Source organism: Gavialis gangeticus, unplaced genomic scaffold, assembly GCF_001723915.1.
Source record: "Gavialis gangeticus isolate Ggan-Ray unplaced genomic scaffold, GavGan_comp1, whole genome shotgun sequence".
In the NCBI taxonomy this organism is placed as follows: domain Eukaryota; kingdom Metazoa; phylum Chordata; order Crocodylia; family Gavialidae; genus Gavialis; species Gavialis gangeticus.
The window spans coordinates 87,961,112-87,983,735 of record NW_017729025.1 but is presented as its reverse complement, the minus strand read 5'-3'; the positions used below and the strand labels follow the sequence as shown (position 1 = coordinate 87,983,735).

At 40.3% G+C, this 22,624-nt stretch overlaps 1 protein-coding gene and 1 long non-coding RNA gene across 13 annotated transcripts in view; both read right to left on the bottom strand.

Moving 5' to 3' along the window:
- Positions 1-4,586, bottom strand: part of LOC109298825 — a 27,677-nt gene extending 23,091 nt beyond the window's left edge. Inside the window, exon 1 of the long non-coding RNA XR_002097711.1 lies at positions 1,354-4,586. This is a non-coding gene — a long non-coding RNA (uncharacterized LOC109298825). The remainder of the gene's footprint in view (positions 1-1,353) is intronic.
- The window catches only part of DPF3 (double PHD fingers 3), a 288,571-nt gene that overhangs the window by 46,280 nt on the left and 219,667 nt on the right, over positions 1-22,624 (bottom strand). For 9 of the 12 annotated variants that reach the window (XR_002097708.1, XR_002097703.1, XR_002097707.1 and 6 more), the window contains exon 8: positions 20,636-20,764. Coding sequence is in view for 4 of the 12 variants with exons in the window: in XM_019519128.1 (XP_019374673.1) it covers positions 20,636-20,764 (129 nt within the window). In the remaining 8 variants the exon portion in view is untranslated. Of the gene's footprint in view, positions 1-5,288; positions 7,814-16,565; positions 17,890-20,635; positions 20,765-22,624 lie in introns of those variants that run through there. The other 3 variants (XR_002097709.1, XR_002097710.1, XM_019519131.1) reach the window with 3 other exon arrangements.

Below are 22,624 nucleotides of genomic sequence, written 5' to 3'. Positions count from 1 at the left end.
GTTCCAGTGCAATGGACACAAAAGCTCCTCATTAAACATACTACTAGCCATGTTTATTCTCACTGCCAAAATGAATTATTGGGCAGAGGCTATCATGAAAATTAAACATCATTTTATTTATTTATGGCTAAAAGGTGCTATCATATAATCCTTTTTGGATCTGTAACTCATAGGTCCCTGCTGCCATTTGGGGATTTTTGAGTTGGTAATAGGTAGTTTTAGTGGTGACTAAGTGCTTACGAGACTCTCATTTAGTCCAGTCTTTCAAGGTTTTCCATATGTCTTTGATTCCTCTTAGTTTAGAGAGACTTAAGAGTGCTTATAACTCTCACATCCTTTCCCTTAGTTATCAAAAATGCCTTGATAATTATCTTCAAGAGATCTAGCACTATGCCTTTTAAATAATATCAGTGGCTGTAATTCTTATGGTCCCTGTAAGGTCCCTTTACACTACCAAAGCAGGATGGAACCTAGTAGGTACATACATGCTTTTGAAATTTCTATCTGCTTTTTTGATATTTAAATACCCTTACAAATCTGGCTCATACTGAAGATGGAAAACAGGGCCCTAGGAGCTTGTGCATAAGTGTCATAAGGTTTGTAGTGCAAGTTCATTTGTCAGGTGAAGCCTACTTCTCCAGGTGAAGAGAGTGTGCAACTGAGAACTCAACCTACTCTTGAATATAATAGCAACCTGAGAATTTCTGAGGGACAGAGTATATGGAAAGGGGTAGATAATAACTTCCCCAGTCTTTCAGATAGAAGGCAGGCCTGACAGACAGAGATAGTCTTCAATGAAGGGAAACTGCTGACCAAGTGCCTGCTGGGTGAAAAAGCTCTTATGATGGAGTGGAAAGACTTTTAAGCCAAGAGAGTTATATGGTGGCTGAAATGACTACCTGAGCCTGGAGAAGGGGCTGGAGGGGTTTGAGTGTCATTGCATTAAAATAAACCATACCCACAGAAAAGCAATATTGTGCAAAAGATGGAAGGGGAAAAGAATTTGTCAGTGCCAGACTCCAAACCAGGCTAGATACACCCTGTTGCAGAGGGTGTTCTATGACAGAGGTGGTCAGCCTACAGCTTGATGCCACAAGTGGTACCAGTAGCCTTCTAGTGTAGTACATGGCAGATCAGGAAGGTGGCAGGCAGGACACTGGCAGATACAGCAGGGAACAGAAAGCAGAGCAGCAGACTGGCAGGGAGCATAGAGTAGGAAACAAAAAGCAGAGCAGCAAATAGGTGGTCTGAGTGGCATTCAGGGAAGGTTTGGGGCTTTATTTGTGACACGCCTCCCAAAAGGTCTGGCCCCACTGTTCTCTGAAGTTCACTATCAGCATATTGTTGTATTACCTGTGTTTAACTGGGTGTCTGACGCTTACAAAAATAGTCACTGCATAGTTCTTGACTTCCTCACATCCAATCGGCTCCTCTTGCCACAAAGAGTTGGCTTCAGTCATAGTACTTGTTCCTGAAATCACAGTGTAACTAATGCCTGTAACTTGACGAAAGAAATGTAAATTGCCAAACTAAGTCTCCAGAAATATTTAAACAAAATTCTTGCCATGCATTTTTAAAACCTCTAATCCATTTCAGAGAAGTTGGTTATATGTGAAAGATATATTCCTTCTCCTTCCAAAATACAACATGGTTGTTGATGCTACGACAATAAACACAGGATGGTGCAGCAGAGTGGACAGAGCATACAATCCAAACAAAAATCTTCCTGAAAAGATCACAGATATTCACAAAAACATTGATATGAACTGGAAGACATGTATTTGCCGTGGTAAGGGCATCAAAGGACAAAAATAGTTCTCTGGTAAAACCAGTGAAATACAGTATAGGGAGGTGTTATATCTCCACAGCAAGGCACAGCTTTCCATCAGCCAGGAAGTCAAAGAACTGCTCCTTTAAGGAAATGTCACAAACATCTGCCCCTCATGGGCAGGCAGCAGCAATTAATAGAACTTCAATGCATCATAGTTCAAAATATGTCACCTTTTCCATAACAATTTGCTAACTGGGGCCAGAATATAATTTGTTCAGTGCTACCATACCTCTATCTTAACCTGAAACCTAGTCAGCTGTTTCTAATTGTATTTTAGATTATTATTTTAACAAAGACAAAACCATGCTCCAAAAATCTACATTTAAAAAAAGTGGTAAACTTTCCCTATCAGGGTATAATAAAGAATTATATGTCAAAAGGATGAAGAATAATCTGAATCATAGTTATAAATATATGAGAGGGTAAAAAAATTAATTGGGGTCTTTGGGGAAACACCAATGAGCCAAGTGATGCAATAAGGGGATACACGTCTCTCATCTTATGTCTCAGTGGAGGTAAGACTAAACTTAAATGACCAGGTTGGATGGAACAAAGGAAACAGCACTTGCAATGGGACAATGGAAAACTTAAACAAACACAAGTACCAGTACAGGAAAGCATAAACCTAGTCTCACTGAAGTCAATGAGATTAGTTAATACTTAAATCCTTTCCTAAGTTGGGATACTTCAGCAAGTGGGATCCCAGTCAGGGACCAACAAGACAGGAGCAGGATGAAGAATAGCACTGAAATGGAGAGAAAGCTGTCACTTCAAAAGAATATTAAAATATTCATTTGAGAGACTAGGAAATATGCTCCCACATACTCTGCTAGTTTGATGGCTCTAATGGGCTAAGCTTGATGGGCTCAGTTTTAGCACATAAACCCAAACTTTGACCAGGTGTGCAGCACAGAATAGAGAAAAAAATCAGAAATGTTATACAAAGTAAAATACACTTTCTTAGGCCAAATCAAACAAGCAATACCATTTTCCACACAGCTCCTAGAACATACGACCACAACCCGCAGCCTCACAGCCCTCGACATAAATCTCAAAGCTGGGAACAATGCAAGCCCAGCCATGATTATGCAGGATGAAAGCAACTTCTGGGGGGAAAAAATCATTTCCCCTCCTGCTACCTTTCATCAGCAGGAGCCCTTCTAGGCTGAGAGAAAGACCTGGCTAGCTAATATATTATACCTTACCTGGCCCCAAAAGTACACTCAGAATTAGCAATGCTTTGAGCCAAGGGGGCAGACAGTGCTCTCTTAAGTTTTGGGTAGTGTCTACAGAATCAAAACTTGCATATAATAACAATACTGCTTGTAGACCTTACAGGCTTTTTATGTTTAGTGGTGGGGGTTTTTTTGTTTGCTTGTTTGTTTTTAAGCTGCTTTCTAAATGGGACCTTTATACAGAGTTATCTTAGGGTCTTTTTCACAGCATCTGATGACATGAACTGTGGCTCACAAAAACTTATGCATTTCTGATGAAGTTAGTCTATAAGGTGCATCTCTACCTTGCCTTCTTCTGCCTGCAACAATAGCTGTCATCTGAATGGGTAACAACAGAAGCCTGAAAAGGTTCACTTAAATGTCAGCTCTTGCTGATCACTCTAATAGAAATATCCAGTAAACCACTTGTCCAGAACCTCTGGTGAAGGAGCAGGAAAGGGGTCAATGGCCCACATTAATTGAGCGTAGAAAGGTATGCAACTATAAGCAGTGGAGCCATTTCAGGTGGTCCCTTCTGTCCTTGATTGGTCAGTGCCCACACCAGCCCTTCAGCTGAGTTGGAGCTCAAGGAAGAAACAGGAGCAACTGAAGAAAATCATTAGGCTTCCTATCCATTGTTCAGAGAGATGTAAGGGTCTGCTTTTTTACCGCAGTTTTTCTTTGTCCTTGTCAGTGAACAGCTGCCCATCATATTGAATAAGTCAAGAAATAAACTGCTAACTGAAAAAAAATTCTGCATGTGGAAAATGCTATGAAACCAGACAGGGAATGATAAATTCCCTATTGCAGGGATAGAACTTATATGACATAGGAACATTTAACATTCTACAGATGAGGTTTCATTCTTGCCACAGTTTTAAAGATTTTAGTTTAATATATCTGGACCCCTACTGGATTCATCCCAATTGGAGTCTATAAGACTTCCTCTATAGAATTTCCTCTCATTTGCATTGTTTTATTTATCATTAAATCCAGTTTTGGTTCCACTACTCCAGGGGTTCTCTTGGCAAACATCAAAGACCACTTAAGCACTGCATCCAGCTGCTATGATTGCATGTGGCCACAGACACTAAAAAGGTCATATAAAGCCACTGCTGGAATCTGAGAGTGTGAAGGGTAGAAAGGAGAAACCCAACAGAGTTTCATATAAATGGCAACATGCTTGCTATAGGAAAATGAAGCAAAGGAAAAAAACTAGCCCAAAAGGCTGGTCTTCCAGCTCATCTTAAAGAGTGTCTCTTTTCTCTGCCCTTCCCTATCACTCCTACTACAACAAAAAGCTGTGCCTGGAGTGGGAGGTTCAGTGAAACAGAACAAACTGAACCAAAGGCTTGAAATTGTCACCTACAGTAAGAGGCACGTTGGAAATGTGATGGCTAGGATCTGAATTCAATAGTGATATAACTTGTTAAAAATATCTGCTTAAAAGAGACACTGGGAGCATTTGCACATGCTATTATCATGCAGCGATAAATTCCAGCATATATCACACCAGAGTTTATTGCTCCCAGGAGCCATGTTTACATGTGTGCCTGGAGCTGCAGCACACTGAGCTGGGTTGGAGCACCCCTGGCTGGCAAGGGGCCCAGGGCTGCTCTGACTGGGCTCAATGTGCTGTGGAGGGGCAGGCTATAGCCCAAGAATGCTCCAGTGTGGAGCTAGCTGGCAGGTAGTGCCTGCACTTAAGCGCTCTCGTGCCCCAGCCAGCCGTGTCAGTGTCTATACGTGTGCTGCAGTGGAGTAAAAAACTCCACAGCAGGAGAGTACTTGTATTTACAAGTACTAACCCTGCTGCCAAGTTAATTAGTTTCCTTCAGCCCAATAGGGCTGCACCTGTGGATGCGAGACATACTGCAGAGCTAATTTGCCTACTCTGCAGTAAACATCTCATGTAAATGCGCCCACTGTCAAATAAATTAGACTCAACATTTGATTTACCTTAACAAAACAGTATTAATCTCATTGTGAAGTTCCTTCATATATAAGCCTATTTAAAAAGATCCACTGTTACCACCAACTGCTGGAAAATAATTATTTACAGGAGTCCTACACAAAAAATTATTCTCTGCCTACTTCCACAATTCCAAGTAACTAACACTGTTCCCAAAGTCCCACCAACAAAGAAAAACAAGGAAGCTCTGTTAATTTCAAGCTTCATTACAAATCCAAAATAAAACCCAGGAATAAAAATCATCATTTACAAAACGGAAAAGGAAAACAAAATCAATAGAGAAGGAAGTTTTATTTTAAGCTTCAAAGAAAGTATTGTAAACAATGGAGAGCTTAGAAAAGTATGTACAACAAGTATGGTATTTGACAGTGTCTTTTTAAAAGATGGTTATGTGCACTAGAAAGTTCTTGTGGCATTTGTTTGATAAAGGGTTATTTACAAAGAAATATACAATAGGGGCATCAGAAGAGGACTTTATTTAATAAGAATATTACACAAATTAAAAACAGACCCTAAAGTTTGCAGAACTTCAGTATAGTTGTGCATCTTATTATATTTTAATGGAACAAAACTTAATTTATTTTTTCTAAAGGCAGTATAACAACTGTAGATATCCAAAAACAACCCAACAAGAGGCTTAACCCTGCTTTCACTGATGTCAAGAAGGTAAGTTATGCCATTGAAATTAATGGGAGCGCTTCTACAGGAGATGTTATATTGCCCAAATCTGCAATCTGGGGCATAAGTCAGAAGTTAACAACATTTCTGGGTCCATGATCCTAGCTCCAGGTCTTTGACTCTACTAGTCAAGCTGTGATCACTCTTCCGGTATATGCCTGACTTCCATTAAATTTTCACGGGGGAGTCATAACCTCAAGCTCTTGTGCTGTAACCCCTGTTTTGGGAACTGCTGCACTGTTGACAGGAAAGAGAAGATCCTTCATTTTTCACACACATTAGTCTGCTGGCAAGGTTAACTGAAGTCTTGGATGTGCAAGAAATAGAATGCAGGATCAAGCTCTTTATATACACTCCCATCTTCTTGTCCATGGCAAGAAGATGGGTTCTTCATACAAGCCTTTGATGAATAAATGATTTAATAACTACATTAGGTGACTAACTGGGCTAGAATATATCTTAGGTCAGGTCAACACTTTAGAAACTTTTGCAGACAAAACATAAGTGATGCTTAGGGGTATGATTGTTTTGCAACATTTCTATACCAGCATAAACCCTACTTTACACAGTTATACCAGTTTCCAAAGGTTATTGCCACTACAGTTTACTTCACTCAGAGAACTAATATCAACCATACTATCAACATCATGTTTTGGCTGCATGGAAGCTTGAAAGGCAGGTTTGGTATACCTTACACTGGCTCACTTTTTCTTTTATAAACAAGGTCTCATGTTCAAATCCAAGGACTTTTTTCTAGGAAGCCAGGCTAGCCTGCATCGTTACTCTTCAAATGAGACTAGGCAAAGCACTGCAGGGAACAATCCTGTACTAGCCCATGAGAATGGATGGGTAACTAGATAGGTCCTGTGATTCATCTATTGGAAGATGGCTAACACCATGGAAAACATGTTTCGAACTCTTCTGTCCTCACTCAAGTTCCATACAACATATTTCCTCCCCTTGAGTTGCACCAGTTTTGTTTTGTTTTGGGTTTTTTGGGCATACTTTAAATGCATTTCTGCATGCTTTTCATTCTCCAGTAGTTATTACATTAGAGCTCAGTTATTCTGGGTCTACGCCCCTCTTATTAGTTCAAATGGGAAGTTCCATTGCCAGAGCGCTTATAGATTAGAAGCAGCTCAGAATCAACTGTGGATTTACCAAAAGAAAAAGCAGTACTATGATCAACTGATTTGTTTTCCTATCTTTTAAATGTTTTTCAACAACAGCAATCCCCAGGGCTGAAAAAGCCAAAGCTTGTTTTACTTGATAGAAGAGACACAACTATCTGAATGGAAGAAAACCAAATTTTCCTTTGAGCCTGGATACAAAAACTGATCACAAGAATCCAGCCTTTGGGCCTATTCTTTGCTTCCCCAACAGTGTTGTTCAAATTTGTGCCTAATACAGTACAACAAGGCAAATTTTAAGCATCTAGCAGGGAAACATTACCAAGAATTTAAAGAGAAAGTAAACCAGAACAATCTCCACTTACCACATCCAATTTGCAAAAAATAAAAATACCCAGCACATGTATGAATGGCTTCTTTAAAGTAAGAGAGAGCAGAGTTGATCTTTATTTTCATAATTTAAAAAATGTTTTTTCCTTAAAGTAAATACTCAGTCTTTATTTTACATTAAGTGCTTTTTTTTAAAAATGTCACGTCTTCACAAAATTGCTTTTAAATTTTGAAGTAAAATGTATTTTAAACAAAAATACTGTGCAACTGCAGCACTTATTTTCTCTCTTAAATATCGAAATAAATAAAATAGTTAAGTCTTTTTTTCAGTTTGTTTGTTTTTCAGTCATTTCTAGCGTAGATCAGTTCCAGTTTGACCTGGGGTTACACAATCTTAAAGGAAAGTGAAATCAAGAATTAAAAAAAAAAAGAAAAAAAAAAGATTTTCTTTGTATTGCACAGGCCTAGGGAGTTCCCAAGACTTCTCTGAGCAGGTGCCAGCAGGCCTTCTACAGTCCAGGCTCCTGTGCCAGATGAAACACAGGTATGGAGGGTGTCCAGCAAGGAGAGGAGATGTTTCAAAGCATCCTGGCTTCTCTTAGCCTTCTTTGGAAATGGCTTGATTGAAGGATGTTGGAGTCCATGAGGGCAGGATCAGCTGCAGAAGGAAAGGCAATACAAGATAAAACTAAAAAAAACCTAAACACATAAAAAAGAAATTCTTCAAAAAGAGCAAGACATTGTTCCAATACAGTTTCCACTACATTCCAAATTTTGAAAAAATAGCTAGACAAAACAGTTACCACTAAATGTGGGTGCTCTCAATGGATACACCAAAAAGATAAATGGCAAGTGAAAGAGTCATACCCCCAAAAAATCTTCAGCTAAGTGAAGCTTTTTTTCTATTACATTGTCCCTTGTTATTCAACTCCTATACTTGCTTTTTCCATATTAGTGACAACTTTTGGCTTGTGAAACCCTGAGCTGTTTCTGTTGTTATTAGTATTCATTTATATAGATCCACATATGTATGTGGCACTTCACAAAAGGTAGGAATACCTGTTTCCTACTCTGGGAAGTTATATGAGGCCATCCAAATTTTAGAAGTCTCACACACACATGGAAATTCTGAAAGCAAGTGAAAAACAGAACATTTACTGCATTCCAAAAAGCAGGGTCAAAACGCAACTTTACAGTTCAACTAAATAAGATATATCTGAAGGGAGCATTCCAGCCATTAATCCATCTCCCCTGGGACTAATTTTCACAGCCTTTAGAGCAGAAACAATTTGTTACTCCAACAATCCATCACTAAAATTTTTCTTCCCCCAAAATATGAAGCCCATCCATTTTCCAGCCCCGTATTCACTCCTGAACTAGTGAATGGGTCCAAGGTCTAAAATCTCAGGAAACACTCTTTTTTGAGGTCTGTAGAATTGTACTTGTATCACAGGCAGAGGGATATGATAAAAACAGTGCCAGAGGTTTTTCCCTCCTAAACATATGACAAACAAAACGTATGATGGGAGGGTGCATTATAAATATTTAATGGGCAAAAATTTGGCCTGGCTTCATTACTCATCTTAAATAATTACCAATAAAACCACTGCACCAACACTATTATGAATGCATGTGTGCTGTATTTTATTTATATATGTACGCATAATTACAAAACATATATCAAGAGAAAATTTCAGGCAGAACAAAAAAATAGGTGTTTCAGGTGGAAACATCACCTTATATTACAGTAAAGCATATTTCATAGTTTTCATAGACATTAGGGACTGGAAGGGACCTCAAAAGATCATCAGGTCCAGCCCCCTCTCCTTTCCCTACCATAGACAGGAAGTCAGCTAGGATCTAGTGACCCCAGCAAGAAATAAATCCAGCTGTTTTTTGAAGGAATACACAGCAGGTGCTGGCACCACCTCCAGGGGGAGTTTGTTCCAGACCCTGGACACTCGCACCGTAAAGAACTTTTTTCTAATATCCAGTCTAATTCGGCCTTCCTGGAGTTTATGGCCGTTAGACCTTAGGGAGCTGTGGTGAACAGGCGTTCTCCCAGGTCCTGATGTACCCCTCTTATGAAGTTGTAGGCTGCCACCAAGTCCCCCCTGAGCCTTCTCTTCTCTGACCTGAAGAGTCCCAGGTCCCTCAGCCTCTCGTACGGCCCTCCCTCCAAGCCTTGGATCATATAAGTGGCTCTCCTCTGGACTCTCTCAAGCTTCTCCACATCCTTCCTGAAGTGGGGGGCCCAATACAGTACACCAGGGCCAAGTAAAGCAGGAGGATGACTTCTCTGGTTTTGCTTGAGATGCATCAGTGGATGCATGCCAGAGTTTGGTTAGCATCACATTGGTGGCTCATATTCATCTTGTGGTCAGCCAAGACCCCAAATCCCTTTCAGTCGTGGTGCTAGCAAGCAGACAGATGCTGAAGTTCATATTTAAACAAAGGCCTCAAGGGAGTCAACAAGACACTTGCTTGAGGTGTCAACTCAGTAAAACCAAATGCCAGTAAAGTACAACTAGACTACAGAATTTGGATCAGGATCAATATTTTAAACACTCCAAAGTAGGGGGTAGTTGGATGAGCAATTTTCTTTATGGGCCATCTGTAATTGTCATTGACATATTTCTGTGAGTCGGAGTTTAATAGCAGGGAGGAGACTGCATTTAGAACTAATGGTGCCACAAAACAGGTTGTATCCAGCCACTATGTGGCTGCAGCTTTAATTTGCTCTAAACATCAGCAGGCAGTGATCTCAGTCTCTTATCTTTGACCAAGAACCCAAATTGAAGGCTGTAGAATGGCAAATTTGAACTCAAAATGAGTAACTACTGTAAAAACTGAAGAGAACATTGTGATGTAGTGCTAACAAGTTAAGTTTCTTCAACTGAAAACCACTGGCTCTTTAAGCTAGCTAGCCTACTTGAATGAGATTTCATTTCAATAGCAGAATTAACCAAGAAAGCCTCATCCTGTTGAAGCCAATGACAAAACTCTCAACCTCTGTGGCAGACGAACAGGCCTCCCCAACCATGACTTCACTGCACATGCACAAGTAAAAAGCTTCTTTCCAAACTCCATTCGATATAGAAGAGATTAAAACACTCTAACTCATAAAATCAGGAAAGAAATGCAGGGGAGGAAAATATAACTGCATTTAAGAATTGCCATTTACTAAGTCAGACCATAGGTCCATCTTGCTCAGTATCCAGTGTCTCTCAGTGGCAGAGAGTAGATGCTGAAAGGTAGAGCAAGCTGGGTATGACCCAGGTTTCTTTCACTGTTCCTCTCACTTACAACCTCTGGCATTAAAGGTGTAGGAAGTTCTAATTCAGAGGCTGCATTCCTAACTCCCATGCTCAATAGCTACTGATGCCCCTTTCCTTCAAGAATCTGTCCAATCCCTTTTTGAAACTGGCAAACTGTCAGCTACCATAACATGTGGTGGCAATGAGTTCCACATCCCTCTTCTGTCACATTCCTTTATACACTTCATACTACATAGGCCCGTCTACATGTGATGCTACAGTGCTGTAGCAACACACTACGGGGATGTAGCATAGGCAGGCACAAACCTTGATGCCAACACTATGTCACCGTAGTGAACTACCTCACTATAGTATGTCACTACAGCAACATAGCTACTAAAAATAACTGTACTAAATGATGGCGCAGTAACAACTGTGTCATGGGGGGCATGTGTAGACGTGTCCCATGTTTATTTTCTGGCCATTATATCACATAGTCCTGCATTACTTTCACCCTTCTTATAATTTACTCTGTAAAAATGAGTATGTTTTAGGTGTTAACCTGTCACATTCCAGTAAGAGTCCATGCTCATGGCTGATAAACAGCCCTTCTAGGTAAAACCCATGAGTGGGAGCATGTCAAGAAAGGGGCACACTCCCCCTGGACCTCCTTCTCACTAAGCAGGTGTCCAAGTGGTAATTCACTCTCTCAAAGTCCCTCAGCCTCTCCTCATACGGTAAGGAATGGATGGGAGATACTGGGCATGTCTACACAGGCATTAAATCAGTACCTCCACTGTGAGGTACTAGGATAATGTGCATTAGCCTGTCTTAATGCACATTAACTAAAGAGCACAGTTTTTAAGTGACACTTAATGTGCCTTAACAAATTAGCACAGGGTATTTTTAAATGCGTTCTGGGACGTGATGCAGGGCACTCTAATTAGCAATCTGCACTAATTTAAAGCACCTACTTGGCACATGTATCAGCATCCCCACACTGAAAAAATGGCAGCAAGGTGCTTTGAACTAAAGTTCATTGAGAATGTTTTATTTCAAAGTGCCCTGTTGCCATTTTTTCAGTGCAGAGACGCTGATACACATGACGCAGAAGGCTGCTGGAGCGCATCAATTTCTGTCCTCCAGCAGACTTGATTAATTGAGTCTGATCCAATGCGCTGGATTTCTAGCGCACCGAAGCAGGCACCATGCACATCTGTAGGAGCCCACAGATTTTTAGTGACATTTTAATGCACATTAAAATAGGCTAATGTGCATTAAAGCACGCGTGTAGATGCACCCACTGAGAACTACTAAGATCATTAAAAATACATACAGAAGACTAAATGTAGGACCTTAGAAATAACCCACATTGTATTTTAGGACAGTCTTATTTTGATGTATGTTGTGTGCAAGAGCATAAACCTGCTAGAGGCCACATGGGAAGACTTTTTATAACATTTTTCTGGTGAGGAGGAAACTTTTGAAGGTAGGTTAGGTAAGCTAGGACTGACTAGTAGGGAGAGTGGTGGGTCCTGTAAGACGACCTCTACTTCTGAAACTCAGGACAACATGTTTAGCTGAATTGCAAGAAGACATTTTGATGACGGCACTTAAGGCACAGTAACAAATTTCCCTCTGCTTTAAAAGATTACACTGTATTTTTCAGTTATGACCTGTGTTTCAAATCAGGGCCTTCCTGTGTGCCTTCTTGGATTGGCTGGGGATTACTTCTCTTTGGACAAACAGTCTCTTTGGAGACTGTACAGCTCTCCCCTATCCACCCAGAAGTATGGGCAGGAGCTGTACCAGCTCCTCCTCTTTCCCCTTACCATGCCTCCCCCCCACCAGATATTCTCTGGTTCCAGACTCCATATATGCTACAATTTTCCTTTTCCCTTTCCTAGGGGCACACTATTTGGCTCCCCTGTGGGCCTGCTTACACCTTCATTTCTGACTTACCTGGCTGAACTTCTTTCCCTATTGGTAGTCTCCATCCCTAGCATTCCCTCAACTTCCATGTACGTATTTAACTTCTGGATCAATGATCAATTTACGGCTATACTCCGAAAATAGGTTTCACAATGCACTGTTCTCTCCAAGTTTCCTCTCTGTGTTCACAATTTCTTTCATTCCACCTTAGTCCTTCTGTTACATTCAGTCTCTATCAATATGATTCCATTGCTGATCCCAGTCACCCTCTCCCCACCCATACCTCCATCTGTTGACTGCTCTGTTCTCTGTCCATTGACTTCCTGGTCAGAGGCTTCAACTCCACTTTCAGACTGTCCTATTAGACCAAGAGCCATAGATCTCTCCCTCCCTTCATTCTCTCACTCATGAGCATATCTGAAAAAGTCTTGTGACTATATTGCCCTCTTCCCCAGTAAATTCAGCTTTTCTTCCTTCATCTTTCAGGGCCAGATCATCCCAGTGAGAATCTACATACATTAATGGCATAAAAATAGCAACCAGGGATTCTGTATACCACTGAAAATTAATTTTAGTTAGTATTTTTGTGTAACATGTGAGCTTCACATGCCTACTTGTTGTTCAGGTGGGCACACATGCCCACCTGTTGTTAAAGTAGGTTACTAAAAGGGCAAAATGACCTGTATTGTCACAATAACTTCATTTGCAAATGTAAATCAAGCTTTTATACATGACTGCTTTGATTATTATTTGTTTTCCAGGCATATCAACAATGTGCTGGGCCCTGCTCACATAGAATAAGGACGTGTCTGTGTAAAATTTTGCTGGAATGGCTAGATTAGCAAATGGTGCAATACAATTTTTTCACACACACTTATTGACTTATTGTACACCAGCACAATCTCTGCTGAGGATGAAGCAATGCCAACAGAAGAGTGCTCTGACAAGCAAAGCCTTTGTTATACAGGGGGGTAGTGCAACTGTACTAACAGAAAAAAACTTTATGTCAGCATATGCCACATCTCCACTATGGAGCTCTGCTGATGTAACTGTATAGGCCAAGTTTCCATGGCAAAGGTTCCTGAGTGTAGACAAGTCCAAAGACAAGGTCTCCATGCCAAACAGTTTTCATTTAGGTCATGTATACACTACACTAACTGCAGCTCATGCAGACATACCCCAAGCTATCTTTAAACTAGGCAGCTTAGATACTGCTGACAACATAGTCATAGGAATAAAACAATTCAAAATCTAGATAAATAGTTCGGCAGTTAGCTCAAGCTGAGCTCTATGCTGTCATGGCTTTGCCTCTAGCAGTACTCAACTTGGCTAGTTTCAAGCTAGTTCAGGTATCTTTATGTGAGCCTCAGTCAGTGTAGCATACCATATTCTGGTAGACTAAAAACTAGACAAAATGAACAGAAACAGGTTCTAGCATACCTCTGCCTATTAAAATTGAGTTTTAACTGGTTTTCCTCTTCTTCAGGTGTCAAACTCATCTGGCTCTGTGGGAAGGATGAGGGGCGTGGAGCTGAACTGCAGGCTGGATTGAGTCCACAGACTGACCCCATACACCGGAGCCAGTACCCAGGACTGGTCTGGTGTGGGCACTTCATGCATTGCACACCCTGGACTGCCAGCTCCAGTCCAGGGATTGTGCACAAAGCCAGCCTTTGTTGTCCATGCTAGACTGCACATGCTGGCTCTTGTGTGTGTGGCCAATCAAAGGGGCTGCATCCAAACCAGCCTCAGAGCCAACACACAGAGCGAGCAAGTCCAGTATGGGCACCACATGCAGTGCATGCTCTGGACTAGCCCCCTGTGCCACATGAAGCACCTAAGGCACTTGGTTCAGCCCCACACGCTGCACATAGCCTACACCAGACCAGCTCCATGTGCTGCATGCCGCATGCGGGGCCAGGGCCTGAGCTGGCAGATGGTGTTGGTCTGGGACCCATAGGATGGATCTTAGGGCTCATTGGGCCAGATCTGACCCATGAGCCATACATCCTCCACATTATGCCCATGAACCATTTCTCCTTCAGAATACATTCAACTGTTTTAATGGTCTGCATTTATTTTAAAGGAGTGTTGGAAGCACAGAAATCCAAGTTGTCCCTCCATAGCTCCCAAGGTGTGCATTTAAGCGTCCCTCTGGATTCGAGCCACAAACTGGCCCTTGTCAACCAGATACAAACAGATAACTGGTTGTTTGGGTTAAAAGATCAAAGACCTCCTTCCAATCATGTCACTCTTTGGCGTATCACGGGTTATGGAAACAGGTGTGCATCTGATAGATCATCCGAGTTTCAGGTAGGCCTTGAACTTTAATTTATTTCAAACTTAAAAGACAAAATCAAACTTCTTTTTGAAATGATTTTACCTGCTATAATTCCTATTAGCCCTCAATGTACAGCTGCTACATCCGAGAGAGGCTAGAAATATTTCCCTCATTTTAGTTTACTTGATTTATTTGTAAATAAATAAATCACACTTGAAAACTCTTTATGTATAATCTGCTTGCCTTGTCTGTTATGTGGGCCTTTTACACAGCACCAGAGAAGAGACTTTTTTTAAAAAGAAAATGGGACTATACCTATAAATATTAGTGAAGTAAAGACACTAAAGGGCAAGGATAGCAACCGAAATTGCTTTATAAACTGATTTTTTCAATCCGCTAGATACCAATTTATAACTGCCTTTTTAAATCTTGGAAATTATGAAAGTACTGGACTGGAAGTACTGAAATTATGGAAGTACTGTCAGTTACACTAACATGAAATCCAGAGGCACTCCACTGACTTTACTGTTTTAAATTTGGGTCAATAAGAAAATAATTCGGTCAGCTCTGTCAATTATAACTGTGGCCTTGATTCATCCCTAGTTCTGTAATATCTTCCACCCTAATTTCCATTCTTTCAGTCTTTAGATTTTAAAGTCAGAATTCTAGTATACACAAATAAAATAACAGATAAGCAAAAGAAGGATACTACAAGTATACTGTTTTAAGGATTTGGAAAACCCAGATCTCTCTATTCTTCTGGCTCATGGTCTGAAGCAAGCTGGGATTTGAGCTTTTTCAAGTACAAAAGAGTTTCACAAGTTCTTGACTGTGGAAACAAAATGCTAGAAAACTATTTCATGTATTGTTTCAGGCAAAATAGAATGATTACGGTAAAAGTTAAATGTTTTATCAGCTAAGGCACATTTCATTGACATTGTTAAAATACCATTGATCTGATATTAGATTGATTATAATATGACTTAATGCAGCAGCAGGAACATAGTCCAACAGAGTATTAAAAGAAAAGAAATATCAACATGGAGAAGACTGAAAGGAGACTGTCCTCCCCCATGAATATGAGTCAGACATGAACTAGCTAGCATATGCTAATAACAGTTTTATTTTATAACTTTATGCAGTACAATTTTCTTCAGTCCTAATGGCAGATTCTTAAAGGAATCCAGAAGTCAGTGCTGTTACTCTGGATTTACACATGTATATGTAACAGGAGAATCTGGCCACTATTTATTCAATGCACAAAGAAAAGTATTAAAATACAAAGAAACAACACATCCAGAATCCTAATAAAAAGTAAAAATCAAAGTTTACTTTAATGTAGAACTATAGCAAAAAAGGTTGAAGAAGCCAAAAAAATACACATTGCAAATGTTGTATTACTCCAGCAAAACACAGAGGGAAATGCACTAACTTTAAAAGTTCTTTTGGATAAGATTTGTTTATGTGCCCCTCAAGTCAACAGGGCACTGCTGTAGTTCATATTGTGAGTTCTGTAACAAAGACACCTCTCTTTCATTACATTTACCATGAAATCAAAGGTCTACTGAGGTCAACATAAATTTTGTTACTGATTTCGATGGGGTCAGGAATTCACCTTGTATAACTTTTGTTGGCACTTTACTTTGAGAAAAAATATTTAAACCCTAATCCTTGAATCCATACAATGCAAGCTTTGCCTGCCTGAGGACTGAAAAATAGAATCTATGCACTGGATGTTTGGGTGTGCTTTATACCTCACTGTACATACTGGGGCCTATCCATTGACTTCACATGGGACCGGAGGCAGCCCAAGACACAAAACTATCAGACAAATCACCTTAAAGGACTTATTCCTATAATAAAACTGAATCAATGGTTTGTTGAAATTGCAAGGCACAGAGATTTAATAGTGGGAGAAATATATAACAGTTGGAACATACCTTTTGAATCCTGCCACACATCTCCTCATTCCTTGGAGGGAGCTGCTGGAAGGGAGTCACTCTTCTCCACTGAACTTGGGACTTTAATGAGTATTGCTTTGGTTTGTTTCAAGGGAAGCTATTGACAAGCAAAACAAAGTGCCTCACAAGACACTAGAGAGAGAGATAAAATTGGGCTGACATAAAAACAAAATATATGAATTTTTAAAAAAAGGAAAGAAAAATAGAGGTGAGGTATTTTTCCTTTTCATTTCTTCCATGATTCACTTCCTCTAGCCATTTTTTCTTTGCAGAGTCTGTGACTTGCCATTTATATTCCATCCCTGTGCTTGGAAATTGTTCTCCGGGAGGTGAAAGGTGAAGGGGAAAAAAATCAGAATGAAGTGAAGACAAGATGAAGAGGTGCAGGGAGGAGTACATCTAATGAGTATAATGGTGTCCAAAGGAAGGATGGAAACATGTTCCCTAACGGCATGGTCTTCGTTGGAACTGCTTGTGTTCTCAAGCTGTTAAAAGTGGAAGTAGCAGGAGTACAAGAGGGGAGTCACAAACTCCACATGCTACAGTAAGTGCAAATTCTCACATTGCAGAAGCCATCACACCAAGGATTTCCTTGCCATCTGATCCAATCTGCCCACAGTGGTTTCTCTAAAAACAGTACTATAATCAAGTAGATGTCCATTGCTTTTTGTTTTTTTGATTTTTTACTTAAAAAGTCTTTTTCCTAATAATATATAGAATATATAAATAAAAATAATTAAAAAAAAGCTATTTGGGTTCTGCTCTCCAACCCATCTGCATGTTTGTGGTTCACCAATATATATTATAAGATGAGAAAATCAACTCTGCTCATTATTTAAAAAAAAAAAACTGAAAACATAGTAAATCCACGTTTCAGGTTTCCAGAAAGAAAAAGACAAGGGGCAGGGAGGGAGTGGGGAACAAATTAAAATGAAAAAATAAAAAGATAATCAAAACCTTCTGTTTCTTCAAAGTAGTTGTCTATAGTTTTATACGTTTGTGCTTTCAGTGTGCACACCCAGAGGGGGGAAAAAAAGTAGCAATAATAATCAGAGTAGTAGAAAGGACAGCAAATTGCTCAGAGTTTGTATGTTGGTTTGGTTAATTTAGCAGCTGCCCTTTTTATCTGCTGAGGGAGAGCTGCTGCCACGGCCACCTCCGCGGCTTGAGAGAGGCTCTTCTGCATCGTCCTCGTCAAAGCCGTGAAAGGTCGAGGTGTCGCTTTCTGACGTGGAACCGAACAAGTCCTCCGTAGTGCGTACTGGCGCTGCTTCCTCCTTCCTGCTTTCTCTTCCCAAATGAGCTGACATGTATGATGAATATATCAGCACATGCGTTAAGCAACAGGCATCATAATTATTTTTTATCACTATTATTAAACAACTCAAACTATCAATCTTGTAGGTACGTGCATGTGTGCACCTTAACAACAACATAGCACAGTAGAATAGCAGTAAGAAAGAAGTAAAAAGGATTGGTTTCTCTTTTAAAGAAAAAAGAAGATCTACAATAATAACACAAATGCCCGTGGCTATGGCAGCGAAAGGGTTAATGATAGTTTCCTCTCTTCAAAATACCTTAAAAATATTTTTTCTTGATTACTCTGATCAATTTATAGAAGATTCTTAGACCATATAAATAATTAGAAGCTGTTAGCTCTAAGCACAATGATTGTCCTTCAGATTGGCATCAACTGTCATGAATTTACTGCTGCAGAATAACAACCCATTAGGTATGTCATCAGTCTGGCTGTGATTATTTTTTAAATTCTCATCCCTATCGCTTTCTGCCCCTGACCCTAACATGAAACAAAGAACAAAGTGAAAAACACTGTAAAGACTAAGTAATAATAAAATAAACATTTTGTATTTTTCAACCTGTATAGATTCTCTTAAAAAAAAGAAAACAAATCTACACAATTCAGCAGCTAAAACAGCAACGATAAAAGACCATCTCTCTTGGAGAAAACTAGAAAGTTTGAAAAAGTTTTTCAGTCCAGCTTTTCACTATGAAGCAGGAAATCCTCAGCACAGAAATCAGTCACAACAAAAAAATCTCTTAAAAGTCAAATATTGACATTCTTAAAACTGCAGTTTGTTTTTTCCCCTCTGAATCAAATCTTCTAGGTAATTTTGATGCATCTCTCAGAATCCCTCATCCAGAAAGGCAGGGAAAGGCACGTCCCTGGGAAAATGAAAGCATTGTTTTTGAAGGGGAAGGCCCGCCTATTACTCAGAAGCATTAATATGATGATGTTAAGTAACCAATGACTTGGTCCCCTTCTGCTGAAAGAAGTAACTAGATAATAAATACACTATAATGCCTAAGAAATAAAGAATCAAATCTCGTTCCTCCAAAATAAAAGAATATAATAAAATAATCGCCAATGTAAAGAACTGTTCCATAGGGATGTGATTTTTCTGACTGTATAGAGAGAAGGAGCAAATAAATGTTCATGGCCCCACCTCCGATCTAAAGAAAACTGCCTCTATTACCAAGAGAAGTAAAGATGGCAGCCACAAAAGAATCATTCATTTTATAAAGATATATGTGGTTGCATCTTGGCCTCTGTCACCACATGTCTATCACACAGTTGGAGATCACTTGTAAATGACATGGGTGGATGGGAATTAGTATACGAATAGTGTTTAATTGAATTGGTTTGAGGGATTTGTTCATGCACAGATTACAGCACATTACAGCTACATGTAGACCTAGATACTCCATTACAATAAGGAAGCCAATGGGCTAGAGTATCTGTGTCATGCTCTAAAGGTAAATATAAAATCATCACAACAAGCACCTACACAACATAAAAATTATCAATGTGCAAGACTGAGACAATTCTGAAATGAGCTAGGCTGGGAAATAACAACCAAGGCAATGGAGAAAATAAGATTCACTTTCAAATATGCCACCACAGCTAATGTGAGCTTCCGTTCTTTAATTACTATGAAGCAAACACAAAAGCATAAAAAGACTTGTGTTAGCAAATGCAGAGTACTTGTAGCAAAGCCTTTAGAAAACCAAGGTTTGCCCTTTGTCCTCTGATGACCAATCATCATCAACTCAAGATAGCTTCAAAAGTCAGAATAACTATAGGGACATTTGTCACTAAAGCCTAGCCCTGCACCCATGGAATTTGATAGGAGTTTTGCTATTAATGTCAATGTGAGCATAAGCAGGCCATTATTCAGTACCAGAAAACTCTACATTATACTGCGCCAAGTACCGAGCAAACACTTCCCAGCATAAAAAGCAGAAGCAGCAGCAATTTTGAAGGTTTCAAATTGCACGGTTTATTTTGTTTTCTGATTTATAATCAATGTGCCCCTACCCTCCACCCTAAGGAAATCACAATTAGAAATGTGGATTGAAGCTGGAATATACTGTCATTAGAGACCCCCATTCCCTCCCTTAGCTAAAAATAACAGCTCAGCTGGGACAAAAAGCCCAATAACCCAGAAATAAAGACAACTCAGGCTGGGAAAAAGACACAATTGCCTACATTTTAAAAGAGAGAGGGGAAGAAAACAGAGAAATAAAAACCTCTTTAAACAAAATTAATGATAGTCATCTTGTAAGAGGATAATTCTTGACAGCTACCCCCCATCCATACCCTGTAATTTCCTCTCTCTTTCTTTTTTGGATGAAGAAATGCATGAAATGTGTAATCAATGGAAATGCTCATCATGCAACTTTCATAAATCTTGAAAGTAATTTACATTCGTAATTATGGCATTGGAACACAGAGCCCGTCCTTTAATATTGTCATAGGATTTTCCCCCTCCATTTCAATGAGAACTAGTATGTGTACTCATCTTCACCACAGCCAGTAGATATAACGTGCGATTATGTATACAACTATATATAAAAAAATTCCCATTAGCTTAAAAATGTGAATCCAGGACATTTGGTGTTCCGGAAAAGAAGCAAACAATAAGTAACCCCCAAACCAATTCACCTCACTTCCAAACATGCTAAAAAAATCCAGAAGGAAAGCATATACATTAATTTGTCTTAGATATTTGCAAGAATGAGTCACCTACCAGAGCGCCCACAGTCTGAGCATGACACGAGCTCCTCTGGCCGGCCACTTTTTTTGTTCATGTTGGAGCCGCCAAGGCAGAAATCACAGTAGTTATTGGGAATGATGGCCCCATCTGGTCCTTTCTGGGCTGCAGGCAGGTTAGAAATCAAATTTACTTACAGGGCATGCAGTATTGTACAGTTTTTTCTTTCCTCTGCTATGAAATTAATATAATGACTTTGTAGACAACACAAAGCCTTCCCCAAATATTTACCATTAGGTGACAAATGAATTCTGTAAATCCCCTTAATTTTCACTGCACTGTGTAGCCCGGCAGAGGATCTCTTCTTGAGGTCCTGTACAAAGGACAGGTCATCTGTGCTGTGTTCTGATTTCCTTTATAACACTGAGTAGTTGAGTCTCACATTCTTACAAAAATAGTCAGCTTTCACACCATATTGATCTCTTTAAAATATTTTACCTGCTCTTGTTCTGCTATTATAAGTAATTCTTATGAATGTTTTAATAGAAAGGACTTGAAAATGAAAAATAGTCTCTCTTTTTTTCAGTGCATTTATTTTGTGCTTTTCGTTGCACTTTGCCTACAGTAAATTTCACTATTTTCTCTATCCTCTGCTTTCTCTGTCTCATCCTGCATGGGGATCTGCTGACATGGATTCCTGAGCCCAGATGGAATCCCAAATCAATGAGATCTGTGCTAATGGACACAGAGGCAGCATCTGAGCCACAGCTAGCCAGTATCTCCTGTCATTTATCTTACATAGCGCAACATAGGAGAGAAATAAAACAGGTAAAATGTAAACTTACAAAAAACAGCAAAGAGAGCAAAGAGATTGAGGGGTAGGGGTAGTACCTGAAACTGTATTCACACCTTTTAAAAAAAACCTAATGTTTCACATTGATAGTATATATTTAATTAGACTCAATAACAGTAAATAAACAGCATCATAGTCATGTGTCTCTAACTTGTATTAGGGTTATACTACTCTTCTATTAGTGCAGACTATATAAGGCTAATGGCTCTATAAATGTCTACTGTGTTTTTGCCCCCTCCAGTTCTGAAGGACATACACACAACTTACAAAAAGGCCTTTGCATTTTCAATAAAATCCCACCCCTTCAATACAGGTTACATAGGATATGTACAGATGTTTAAACAGTCTGCTGGGAAGACACTCTACAGTGCTTAGCACAAATGTACCATAATTAGAGCACCACTGAACCCAATATGCCTACCGGGTATGGAGGCTTAAAGCCTGCCTGCACCGGCCCTAGCCAGGAGGTGATGGTACTCCCGGCTGCCATCCCTGCAGCTGAGGGGTGGGGGGAACGGAGCCCCAGTCACCTTGCAGACCCAGCCAGGCTCACCCACGTGCCCCTATAACACATGCCAGTTCTGTGGGCAGGGGTGTGCAAGGAATGAATTGTGGCTCTGCCCCAGGCCCTGGACCTGTGCTGTTACCACCCAACGATCCCGGTGTCTCCATAGAGGTTGGCTGGAACCTGTGTGAGCTTGGCATGTGGCCAAGCAGACAGGACGGGGCCACTTAGAGAATTTTGGTGAGCTGCTGTGTGGGATGTAGGGATGCTAATCTGCCCTGCAACAGCTCACCAAAATTCCCTATGTGGCCCATGGACTCAAATAATTGCCCACCCCCGCTCTTCATAATAGCAGCATGCAGCCGCCGGCTCAGCTTTACCCCAGCCACAGGTGGAGCAGGGGGAATGGAGTCCCCCCAGATACCCCTGCTGGGGTTTTGGGAGGAGCTGAACCAGGCCCAGGGGGGCAGGGGGAAAGGCTCTGTTCTTGCCCCTCCTGGCCCCCTGGCTCCAGCCATAGCTGCACGTTGCCACTGTTAAGAGGATGGGGCAGAAGAGTGTGGAGAACAGAGCCTGTCCCACTGAACAGGCCCTTTCTGGATCCCCCCCCACAACACCCCAGCCAGGGTAGAAGGGAGGACTGTGACATGGAGCCTCCCCCCGCCCA